The sequence below is a fragment of the Tetrao urogallus genome (assembly GCF_951394365.1).
Source record: "Tetrao urogallus genome assembly, chromosome: 7".
NCBI lineage: Eukaryota > Metazoa > Chordata > Aves > Galliformes > Phasianidae > Tetrao > Tetrao urogallus.
The window spans coordinates 49,892,179-49,905,274 of record NC_136820.1 but is presented as its reverse complement, the minus strand read 5'-3'; the positions used below and the strand labels follow the sequence as shown (position 1 = coordinate 49,905,274).

The 13,096-nt window shown below is 44.6% G+C and overlaps 1 protein-coding gene across 1 annotated transcript in view; it reads left to right on the top strand.

The window, feature by feature from the left end:
• Positions 1-9,105: 9,105 nt before the first annotated feature.
• Positions 9,106-13,096, top strand: part of VIPR1 (vasoactive intestinal peptide receptor 1) — a gene marked incomplete at both ends in the record, with an annotated part of 99,433 nt that continues 95,442 nt past the window's right edge. The window contains one exon of the mRNA XM_079538661.1: positions 9,106-9,162. Within this exon, the coding sequence (XP_079394787.1) occupies positions 9,106-9,162 (57 nt within the window). The remainder of the gene's footprint in view (positions 9,163-13,096) is intronic.

The window sequence follows — 13,096 nt, the reverse complement described above, 5'->3', positions numbered from 1 at the left end:
AACAGCATTTATATCAGACAAATTCCTCCCAGACAGCATTCATTCAAGAGAATGAACTGTCAGCTCTCATTCCATTCAGAAACTACATTTTGTGTGTGTGTGTGTGTTGGAGGGATTTAGAACGTAACATTTCACTCCATCAATAGATGCAATGTTTTGCTAACATGTAGTAAGGATACTTAATTTGCTTGCACAGATATAACCTGGAGGCAGCAGAAATGTAAGAAATGTGTCAGATGAGGGAATCAAGTAAGCTATGTGAACCCTTAACTGTGATATTCAACAACTACACCAAGAGATCTGAGTTGCAGCAAACAGTATTTCCTTAAGAAGGGATGGAGGAAGAGATCCTAACTGGGACACCAGGTGGAAACCTTCCTCTCTGAGAAAGTGGATAGTGATAGAACAAGAGGGATTGGTTTTAAAGTGAGACAGGGGAGATTTAGGTTGGATATTAGGAGGAAGTTTTTCAGCCAGAGGGTGGTGAGGCACTGGCACAGGTTGCCCAAGGAGGCTGTGGATGCCCCATCCCTGCAGGCATTCAAGGCCAGGCTGGATGTGGCTCTGGGCAGCCTGGGCTGCTGGTTGGTGACCTGCACACAGCAGGGGGTTGGAGCTGGATGAGCATTATGCTCCTTTGCAACCCAGGCCATTCTATGGTTCTGTGATTCTATGAAAGTATATCCAGGGGGCATGAAATAAGCAGCACTGCTCTCAGTTCCCTGCTGCGAGAAATATTTTATGTAGCAGGTTTGAGGCTGAAATAAGGGATATCCCAGATAAACAAATGGAAGAAAAATCAATAGTCTTACAAAAAGTGCTCATCAACTGCCAAAAATCTCAGTTTCGTGTGGAAAGCTCTGTTCTCTTTCCCTTATTCCCATCTGCTGTGTGCAAGCCTCAGGCTCCATTGAGACCCTGCAATCTTCCCATACTGGGGTTTGACTCAAAAAAGAGAAAAATAAACTTAGCTCAGCAGGTGTAAAAGCACAGGATAGTACTCTGCAGTGTGATCAAAACATTCTGAGCTGCCCTCTGCTTGCTTCCTGGGGTCTTGCTACCCATAGATCAGAGCCCACTGCCCCCAGATCTCTCAGGGCTCTGGCACTGGTGGTTCCCAAACCACTTGGATGGACCAAGAAGATCTTCAACTAACAGCATGAAGGCAAATGAGCAGCACTGATATCTGAAACGTCACTTCTGCCTTAAATCTTTGCGAGATGAGCATGGCACTTTAGTCTTTTCAAAACTGTAATTCCAGGCTCTGGCAAACTCAGGCACAGCCATTCATATAGGTTGGAAAAGATTGCTAATGTCATCTGGTCCAACCATCAACCACCAACCCATCATTACCATGTCCACTAAAACATGTCCCATTCCCATGTGTTTTGAAGGTTTTGTTCACAGCTGCGAGAGCTAGAAATAAATGAAAACTGGGATCTTGAAGAACCAGTGGGCAAGTGGAGACAACCACTGGAGAACAGGCAGACAGCTTGGAAGAGTCCTGGTGTAACCCAGTACTCAGTGCACACTGGACTTTCCCAGTAACGTTGCAAGTCCTGGAAAGGGACTTAAACTACAACACAGAAACAAAAATTTCTGGTTTGGGCTGTTAAAATCCTCAGCAATGCATCGGCACAGGCTGCCCAGAGAAGTGATGGTGTCACTGTTCCTGGAAGTGTTGAAGAACCGTGGGGAAGTGACACTGAGGGACGTGCTTAGTGGTCAGGGTGGGGGTGGGCTGATAGTTGGACTGGATGTTCTCAAAGATCTTTTCCAACCTTAATGATTCTATGACTCTAAACACAGTTCATGACGTGATCTGCTATCACTCTCATCACCCAATTGGAAAATTCCTGAGGTGTGACCTATGGGCACCAACAGTAAGAGCCCTCTGTACAATGCAGCTCTGTGATGCATTTGACTGGGCTGTGCGAAATGTTCCATTTCCTGCCTTCCCCACAAAGGCTTCAGCTTGTGTCACATCCTCTGTTGATAAGGTAGAACCTTTATCTCTAATGCTTTCAGTCAAGTGTTCTGCTCACGTAGCATCTGGTGTCAATCAGGAGGTTGGTCTCCTTCCACAAGAGATTTCTCTGTTTTGAGAGCAAAATGCTTCTTTCAGGTGGCTCCAACCTGGGAGAGAAACTCCCAGGACAAACCTATCTTGAGAAATACTCTTGCAGTGATGACAGGTATTTGCTTATCAGTTTCCTGCATGCATAGCATAGCTCTTTCTGCCTCCTCTGTGTTCCGTTGCTCTGCCAAGCTCTGAGGAGAAAAGGAGAGAGCCAGGCACCTTGTTTCCTCTGTGCCTTCAGCACATCATGTACTCTGGAGCAGTTTTACCATGTTCCCAGCGTAAATAGTGCTGTTTTAATAATGCATGGCATACTACCCACCTTAAATCATTCTATTTCTAGCAGACTGCCATCTTCAGTTCAGAGAAAGTTGCTTGTTTAATTGTTTGCATGGCTTTTGTTGTTGTTGTTCTTCTTCTTCCTGAGCCCTGAAGAGTTTCTCTTTTTTTCTGCTTAAAGATAAACAAGATATTTTTTCAATGATCTTTTTTAAACTGTTTTATTGAAATACTTCATGAGTAAATGGTCCCCCATGGGTACGTAGTAGTAATTACAAAGCTTATTTTTCTGCTCCCAGTGGCATTGATTGTATGAAAATAAATGTTGAGTACTATGGAGTAATTAATCCTTAACATCTCTCAGGACTTTGGAAGGTAGTTATTACTATCTTTAGCTCACAAACTGAGGTGAGCAACAGGAGCTGGATAATTCACCCTTGCCCCAGAGACCAAGGGACAAGATCATGATCTGCTGGTATCAAGTAGATCCCTTTAATTGAAATATTGCACTCATGCTCTTCAGATATTTCACTGATATGTGCATCTCTACTGCTTCCATAGATTTATGGGGCTATGTCATTGAACTGGTGGAAGTTTCTAGAAGAACTAAACCACTGGATAGAATTGTAGAATCATAGAACGGCTTGGGTTGGAGTGGACCAACCCAAGGGGTTCAGGGGTCTGGAACACAGGCCATATGAGGAGAGGCTGAAGGAGCTGGGAATGTTCAGCCTGGAGAAGAGGAGGCTCAGGGGAGACCTCACTGCTCTCTATAACTTCCTGAAGGGAGGCTGTAGTGAGCTGGGGGTCGGCCTCTTCTCTCGTGTCATTAGTGATAGGACCAGAGGGAATGGCTTCAAGCTACGGCAGGGGAGATTCAGGCTGGACATGAGGAAGTATTACTTTTCAGAAAGGGTGGTCAGGCACTGGAATGGACTGCCCAGGGAGGTGGTGGAGTCACCGAGCCTGGGGGTGTTCAAGGAAAGGCTGGATGTTGTGTTGAGGGACATGGTTTAGTGGGAGCTATTGGGAATGGGTGAACGGTTGGACTGGATGAGCTTTGAGGTCTTTTCCAACCTTGGTGATTCTATGATTCTATGATTCTATGACCTCCAAGATCATCAAGTTCCAACCCCCCTATTGTGAGCAGGATTGTCACCCACTAAATCAGACACTCTATTAGGTTGCCCAGAGCCCCATCCAACCTGGCCTTGAAAGATTTTGATAGAAAAAGTTAGTGGAGAGCTGGTCAGTCCATTCCATGGACAACAATACAGTTCATCCTGCACTGGTTTGTTGACTCTCTCTTGAGGTTCCATTCACCTCTAAACCAAGCCAATGGAGCAGATCAAATCCTTCAACACCATCCAGTACTCCTTTGCTCTCACAGTTCTTATCTGAACCATTTGCAATACCATAGCAGTGCTCCTGGATGACTGCCTGACAGCCAGGAGGAACACTGCAGCTCCCAGGGCAGTGGTCTTCATGGCTCCTCTAAGGCACCCTTGTGGGTCAGATACTCAGATAGTCAGTGAGAAATGAAAGCAGATGGAAAGTGAAGGAAAGATACTTTACAGAAAAAGCATATAGAATTAGGTTCACAACTAAGAGAACGGAGAGAGCACATTCTTGACCAGATAATAATAATAATAATAGTAATGATAATAATAATAGTAAGCTTTTCCTGATGGTTGGACACTGGTATGGCAAAAAAAAAAAAAAAAAAAACCCTTTGCTAAATTTATGCATAAACTAAATAAATAAAATTAATGCAATGTGTGATTGGGTTCCTCTCTGCTAATCAAAGCTTGCAATTTTCCTCTTATACCTTTATTTAATGATCTTATTTGCTGACATACTGCAGTGACATACTGAAAATTTCAGTAAGCATCCCACCTACTGTACCTTGTCTTTTACTAATGCCATGATCTTCATTTTCTTCGGTGCTAGTACAGCACTTTGTGATCCTGACCCACAGCTGCAGGCACTGAAAACAAACAAGCAAACCAAAACAGATATAGGGAATAATATTAATTACTAATAATCTAATTAGAAAATGTTGCTTGAGTAAAAGGTAAGAATGATCTTTATCCTGAGGACTAGACCTCCTAGTGTAAAATAGTAAAATAAAATAAAATAAAATAAAATAAAATAAAATAAAATAAAATAAAATAAAAGGAAAAGAGATTAAAATTCAATGCATATGATATGAGATGATGATATGACTGATCTACACTAGCAGAAAATCTGCCACTTCTCTTCATTTTTGGTTTGTGCAATTGCACTTGGAGACCATCCAACCAGTTGTGGTTTCCTGTATTCAGTTGCGTCGCTCGTTCACGTAAACAATGGATTCGTGTTCCAGTTGTTGGTTTGATAGCCCTACGTAAGCCATAAAAGGGGCTCACAATATGTTTATGGATTGTTCATAAAGCTGACAGCTGTATAAAAAAAACATTGGACTCAGTTCATTTTAGCACCCTGTTTATCTTTCTTCACTTTTGAAAACTCTTTCACCATAATGTAGTAACTCCCCATACACACATGAAATATTTTCTACTGAAGTGCTATGATCTTGATTCCAAATCTTTCTCGCTGGTTTTGGTACAGAGAAGTCTGGCTTGTGAATGAGGTTGACAAGAAGAATTCCAGTTAGAGTAGATGTTGGAAGTCCCAACCACACTGATGTGGTTGGGACAACACCTATTAACATCTTCCAAAACATTCAACAAAGAGGTTTTAGGGATACAAGGTGGCTTCAGACAGTGAGTAGATGTGTATTCACAAACACTTTCACTTCCTACTTGTCACATGAAATCCCTTGAGAGTTGGTAAAGGTCTAGTCAATGTAGTCCACAGAGCCCAGAGCTCAAGACTTATCGTCCCAACCCATACAGAATAGATCAGCTAAAATGTGCTCAGGTGGCAATATTTCAATTCTAAAAGTCCACAGTTATGTGAACTGAATCCTTCAGCTTTGCTTAGAAGGAACTGATAACACCCACCTTCCTGTCATCCTCAGGTCATCACACTTCCTTCAGCTGCCCTGTTTCAAGGTCATCTTCCCCAAAGGCATCCAGTCATCACGCAGAAACGGAGACCAAGAGCAGAGTTTGCTGCAGTCATTAATCACTTCTGTTGCTTTGGGGTACAGCTGGTAGGTCTCATTCCTCTTTCCAGTTCTGTTGCTTTCAACAAACTTTTATTGATTCAGTCAACCCTTTCTCTCTGCATAGCAATAGAGTGGTGCTGGTTACACCAGCTAAAGGCCTGGTCTGATGCATTGATAACAAATCAGGGAAGACCTACAAATGGAAAGAGCAACAACAAACCCGATTAAAAATACCACTTCAGATCCACCAAACTTTCTTCTATTGATTGACAAATGAGGAGACTCAAAACACAGGAAGCCACCAGTAATTAATGGTTCATTTTGCAAATACTGACATCCTGGAGGTGGATATCGTTGTGTTTGAATAACAACACAGTGATTGTTTTCCTGTTTCTAATCCCAATGCAAATAATACATAGGAATAGACTTCACAGTTAGTTTATGGAATCTGATGCCATTACTTTATTTAAACAAAACTCACGAAGTGGAAGGCAGAACAGATGCACTGCACTGGGTTTGAAAAGAAAGCTAAATAGGGAACATAACCCCAAGGGCACAGAGCAGCAAATCCAGCCTTCAGCAAACTGCTACATGAATCAGCTCTCAAATAATGTTCTTTCAGACATTTTATTAACAGTCTTTGTATTGCTGATTGCCCGGGGCAAAGAGAAAAAGCACAGACAGGAAACCCCCAGGTGCGTTTATTTCTCTCTATCATGGCCTCCAACAAGACCTTGTATCATAGAATCACCAAGGCTGGATAAGACCTCCAAGATCAACTAGTCCATGGTACATTTATATGACATTTTCCCAAAGATACAGAAAAATAGGGCACTTTATGAGAGATGTTCAGCTCGGATGTTAATTTCATGTCAGGAGGAGAGCTAAATAACAGAGATAATCTCCACTAGCTAGTGACCACTGAATCACTGTGTTACTACTGGTGTGAGGAAGAATCAAAACTTTCCTAAGTTGTTCATAACTGAGATGAGAAAAATGTTTTCTAGGCTGCACACAAAATGATAAACAATCACATAATCATAGAACAGTGCGGGTTGGAAGGGACCTCTAAGATCACTTAGTTCCAATCCCCTTGGTTGGAAGGGTTGCTAAGCACTAAACCAGGCACCAGCTCAGGCTGCCCAGAGCCTCATTTAACCCAGCCTTGAACATCTCCAGAGACGAGGCAGCCAGAGCTTCTCAGAGCAACCAATCTTTTTGCAAAGCCCCATTCAACTCCAAGCAGCTCCAGCCTTCCTACCCTCACACCACATCCCTGAAGCCTCGTTTTTTATTTTATGTTTTTTTTTTTTCAGAAATATGTCAAAAAGAAACACGGGAAGCAAGTACCAACCTCCCACCAGCTGCAGCAAAGTGGGAGCTGGACATCAGCATAGTTTAATGGAAAGTGAAGTAAATGGGCAAAATCTCCCACACTATATCTACTCTAGTTTTCACAGAAACGAGCTCAGAACAGAATGATCTTGTGGGGGAATACAGCTCGGTGTTGTTGGTAAAAACATCAGTTTAACACTTAGAAATGCTCCTGTGCCCACTCAGGAGAGAAGATAAAGGTTTAAACCTTGACCATCCCTGTGACAGTGCGTAAAACTACAGTTTTGAATCATCCTGGCTCCCCTTCACATCCCAAATTATGTATGTGGTGATAAGAATGGCTACAGAAGAGGCCAAAGAGGAGGTGTAGCAAAGCTGCAAAGTCAAGGTTTCATAGAATCGTTAAGGCTGGAAAAGACCTCCAAGATCATCACATCCAGCCTCAATCCATCCCCACCATGCTCTTAGTGCCACATCTCCATGGTTTACCTCCAGGGACAGTGACTCCCCCACTTCTCCGGGTGTTGTTCAAATGGGATGCTCAAAATTAGTCAAGACTTTGCCTGTACATTCACTGTCACAAGACACAGAATGTTGGGATTCTCTCTGTCTGAAAAGAAGCTGGAAATGAACAATTTCAAAAGTCTTCCCATGAAGAAACCTGAATCCAATGGGCTCCTTGGACGCATTCAGGCCACGTGAATAACTGAAGGAAGCACGCATGAAATGCTGTCGTAATAAAGCTATTATTAGCTGTGAGAGGCAGTGACCAGCTAATCAGCCGTTCCTCTGCCACTTTACGATTCAAACGAACTTTTAGATAGCTCTGTTGTGTGTTCAAGTCATCGTACAACTAATTGATGCAATTAGCATCCCATCCCTCTTTTTACACTGGTAATCATAAGGTAGTATCAAACCTACAAACTATAGGACTAGGGTTTTTCATATCAAACAAGGAAAAAAAAAATGTCCTGCGAGTATCCATAAAAAGCACAGACCACTCCATAGAGAATAAGAAATGAAACCTTCCACACTGTGTGTGAAAGAGGAGGGATTTCCACATTTACATCCCAAACACAGGCAGATTTGGCATTAGAATCACAGAATCATTCAGGAATGAGATCTAAGATCACCAAACCAACCCCACCCCACCATGCCCACTGAACCACGTCCCTCAGTGCCACATCTCCATATTTCCCAAACACCTCCAATGTATCACTAATCCTTCTGAGAAGAATTTTTTCCTAATTTGAACTGTCCTTTGGCTCTGGGAAGATTGGGGATGATGCTTCTGCACAGTGAAGCACAGCTCTGAAAGCTTCTCCCATCAGGGCTGTAGGAATCCCATGATGACTGCACCAACTGGGGGGTAAAAAGTGAAAATCAAGCTTTGCTGATCTCCTCTTGGTTTCCCTCCATCCCACCCAGTTTAACCACTGAGCAAATGGTTAAAAAAGGGAAAGAGAAAAAGGAAAAGAGAAAAGGGAAAAGAGAAAAGGGAAAAGGGAAAAGGGAAAAGGGAAAAGGGAAAAGGGAAAAGGGAAAAGGGAAAAAGACAGGGGGAAGAAGGGGGGGGGGAAGGTTTTAGAAGTGGAGAAAGTCTGTAAAAGAGAAAAACGGAGGAAAGGGAGGGAGGAGGGAAAAAGGGGAGAAAGGAGGCAAAAAAGATAAGGTGGAAAAGAGAAAAAAAAATATGGGAACTGGGGGAAAATAAAGATATGAGGGGAAAGGGGAGAAAAGGGGAGGGGTGGAAGAAGAAAAAGGGGAGAAGGGAGAAAGAGGGGGGGAAGGGAGAGAAAGGGGGAAGCAGTGAAAGGCGGAAAACGGGGGAAAGGAATGGAATGTGGAAGAAAGGGAGAAGGAGGAAAACGAAGAAAAATGAAAAAGGGAAGGGGGGGGGGTGAAAGAAAGAATGTAAAAACTAAGGGAGGAAAAAAAACGAGGAGGAAGGAAATGGGGAACGGACGGAGAAAGGGAAAAAAACGGGAAGAGAAAAAAGAGATTAAAAAAAAAAAAGAATGGATAAGGGGAGGAGGGGACCCCCTCCCTCCCCCCGTGCAGCTCCGGCACCTGGGGCGGGAGGGAGGCGGAGCGGTCCCGCCCCGTGTAGAAGGCGGCTGGGGGCGGCGGAGCGGTGCGGAGCAGCGCGGGGCCGTTTCCGTCCCTCTGTCTGTCTCTCCGTCTCTCTTGTTCTCTCACCGTGAATGCGCGCAACGGGAGCGCAAGTCCTGGAGCGCAGCGCAGCGCTGAGGCGAGGAACGGAGCGCTCGGAGCTCGGCGGAGCGCGGTGTCCTCGGCAATGCAATCCGCGCGGCTGCGCGTCCTCCTGCCTCTGCTGGGCTGCCTCCTATCCGCGGTGAGTGCTGCCGGTGCGGGATTGCGTGGGGTTGTGCCCCGGTCTGTAGGCGCTCTGTTTTTGTTGGATGGGTTCAGAAGAGGCGTTTCGCCTAAAGCAAAGTTTGGGCAACTTTGGAGACGCGGTCGGTGAAAGGCAGGTGTGCGTTTGCTGGGTTTCCCTTTCTGTGTATAAGCGGGAATCTCTTAGTTATTATTATTTTTTTTTCCTTTTTTCCTCCTTTATTTGTTTATTTATTTTTCTTTCTCTGAGCTCTCCCTCTTCAAGAGTAACGGTATCGCAGGAGCTCGAGGAATTCACTTTGTGTTTTCAGTGCTTTCTCTCGACTCCCGCTGGCATTCAGCTTTGCCGTCTGCCGCTCCCGCTCAGGAGCGCAATGGTTTTCGTGCAGCACCCTGCCAAAACTAGGAATAACGGGATGCGATACCCCAGGACAGAGGCTCCAGATGGTACCATTCCTACCCATGAGAAGTTCAGCAAAGTGCCATTCTCCTGCACTTCAACCTCATCGTTCATCCTTTGGCAGCAAAAGATGTGTTTTCTTCCCGCTCTGTCCCTTCTGCTTGTAATTTCCATGCTAGCCAGTCCCTGACCACGGGCAGCGCTGCTTCTTTCCCACTGCTGACAGTTGGTAGCACGCTGTAGGGGTTAGCAAATGGGATTGATTCTGCTGGTGCATGCAGTAGCTGATTTGCTGTGCAAACAGTGCAGGCGTGGGGTTGGGTACTGAATGTTTTACTGAAGCTCTTGTTTCCTTGCAGTTTGCAATTTCTAGCTCGTTCCACACTTTTTCTTTTTTTTATCTGGTGAGCTGCATGGGGAGCTGGCTGTGGCTGGGTTTCCTTCCCGTAGAGTTGGCTGATGTTGCCCATGGGAACTGGTTGCCCATTGGCACATGGCCACAGGTCTCCCTGTATTATCACAGAGTGGGTTGGGTTGCAAGGAACCTTAAGGACTATCCAGTTCCAGCCACTTTGGCTCTGCTCAGCGAGTGACAGCTTTGAACCACTCCACTCCCCATAGGGCAGAGCCAACCAGGCTGAACTTCAGAGAGTGACAAGTAACCCAGTTTTGAGACTGCATCACTTGTGTCTCCTTACTTCTCCCCTTTTCACAAAGCAGTTTCAGTGTTGCTTTCTTTTCTGCTGTCAGTGTGAGCCACCCAAGCAACTTCATCACCAAAACTTTCTTTGAGGAAGAACAGGTGGGAAAATGGATTGGAATATATGTATATGTGAATAAAAAATGGCCAGGTATTTCATTCCAGGAATCCTACAGATTTTGCCATAGTGAAGATCCAAAACAGCTCATGGCCAGGGCTGGAGTTGAGGGGGGTTAAGAGAGGAGCAGTGCTCCTCAGCTGCTGGAGCTGCTCCAGCCTTTGCTCTCGCTGAAGCTCATGGCAAAAAAAAAAATAATCCCAGTTCATTAAATGCTGTTGGCACGAAGGGGTCCTCTGGGTCAGGATCCTGCAGAGTTGTTTCGCTTGGTCCTGTTGGTGAGTGCACACCCTGAAGCTCTGCAACAGTGGCAACCTGCAGCCTCATTGTGTTCCAAGGGTCAATCCCAGTCCTTTTTCAACCCTTGTAGTGTTTTCTCGTTCCATGCTTTATCTTGCTTCCTTGCCTTGGTTTAATGGAACCATCGGTTGCTTTGCTGTTCTTTTGTTGTGTTGCTTTTCCTGCACCTGGTTTGTGCTGGTGGGTTAGAGAGATTTACAATCTCCTTATCTATGCTGATCTACACAAGGTGACTAATACCAAAGTGTCTCAGTGCCAGAGCAAATCCCTGTTGTTTCTGTTTCGCTGTTTGAGCCCAGGAATCAGGATTTGTTTTTAAAGCAAAAGATAGCTGTGTGGTGGTGACAGTCTGGCTCTGGGACCTGAGATTGCAAAGGTTTTTTTGCAAAGTTTGTTGTGATAACTTTTATTGGTCTGCCATTGGAAAAAAACTTTGAACGAGAGCAATAGGCTGATTGAGAAGTTCAGTGCTATAAAGCTGTTGTGGGCCCGTGGCTTCTAATTGCCCCTGTAAAGTTTCACCTTGCCCTCTCGTGTTCTACTGTGGAAAGAAGAAACTGGGTAAATGTTATTTGCTGTGGTTCAGCAGAGCTGCCTCTAGCAGTGGTCAAGCTTAACACTGATCCAAAGAGTGAAGTTTGGGAGGGAGGCTATGCAATGCAAATCTGCAGTGATCCCTGCTGGGTTCTTTTGGGTTGATTTGCTATTTCGGGGCTGTGATTGAGTTGATCCAGCCCAGATCAACAAATTGCACAGTGCGTGTCCAGCAAATGGGGATGTGATTAATTCAGAGCTCTTGGTGGGCTCTGTGTGCTTTCAGAGCTCATGGATTTGGCCAGACCTTTTCCATTGGTGTAATCTGTGCTTTTCTTCAGAGGTTTGTCCTGCTTCTGCGATGAAGGAAGGGAGTAAAAACACTCAGATCTGATCTTTTAGCACCCTAAATGTAAGTGCTGGAGATGGACGATTCTAAAAAGAAAACAGTTAAATTTAGGCTTGTTGGACAGCCACTTTGGTCATAACTCCATCTCTTTCATCTGACCATCGACTGTGAATCTGAGCATTGAGAAACACACATTTAAACCAAAATAATCCCTTTCATGTTTAAAGGAAGCGTTGTTACAAAACCCAAACCTGTTGCTGGGTTTGTGATTGATAAACATTTATCCATGTGTAAATGCATGGCTGGTTTTATTCATTCATTCATTTTAGGGCCATCTAAAAACACGTTACCTCTCGGTAACTCCAAAGCTCTCATTGGCTCTGTATAAAACTGAAATAAGTTCTTAGAGCATGTATTTTCAGCCATGCATATTTCTAAGAAGCTCTGATTTCGGGCATGACAAGAGAAAAGAGCAAAGTAGGCAAAATTATACTGTGTGGAGTATTGAAGGCAGTTTCCTCCAACGCGTCAGCAAGGGGATTCACATCATAACCCTCCCTCCTTCCTGAGCTGAGAGATCTGCAGGAAAGCTTGGAAGAACCAGGCGGGATTGGGATCATGATGTGTCATAAAAAGGGCTGAATCCTACTCAAGGTTTTTAAAGAGAAGGGATAGTTGCCAAATATTCAGCATCAGAAAGCAGATGTGACCATGGACAGAGAAAGCTGCCTAGCTTGTTAATTTGGGTTTGGATGTACATGATGCTTCCTTTTTTCCCTTTTTACAGTGCTCTAAAAATAATCTGCTTCAAGTTCCTTCACCGTTGTAGTATCAGCAGTGGTGTGACAGCCAGAGGGCTGAGCTAAATACCAATGCCAGTTGAGTTATGCTCTGTCTCAGGTGAAATCTGGCTGGTGTGGACTTATGATGGCGCTGCTACTTTTTGTTCTTGTTCTCATCATGACACAGTAGTGCAGCTTTTCTGGGTGCTCTACTCACCCAAGCGTGGAGGTTGAGGTCCCTGTTGGATGCAAAACCTCTTCTGCAGTTGGACAACTGCTCTGGCTCTGATCATGCAACTGTCTAAACATGGAGGTTGAGTTCACTGTTGGATGCAAAGCCAGTTTTGCAGCTGGACAACTGAGGCGTGAGTTCAAGAAGTGTTTGGACATGGCTCTCAGATGTAGGGTTTGGGTTTTAGGGGCACAGTGTGGAGTATGGTTGGACTCAGTGATCCTTGTGAGTCCCTTCTGACTTGGGATAGTTGATGGTTCCATGATTCCGTGAGCACATTATGGGTCTGGTCACGAAGGCACTGATTGTAAGACCTAAGAAGAAGAAGAGGATGAGAACTGGGGAAAAAAAAAAAAAAGAAAAGGATTGGAAGCAGCCTGAGCCAGGCAGTGTTGCTCTGTGCTGTAGCTGCCTGAAAGCCCTTCGGGTGCTCAGCCCATGACTCAGCCATGTCCTTGCTGTGTCTCTGTGTGGGCTGTACTGTACCTTGTCTTCTTAAGTGATGGTTTGTGCAGTT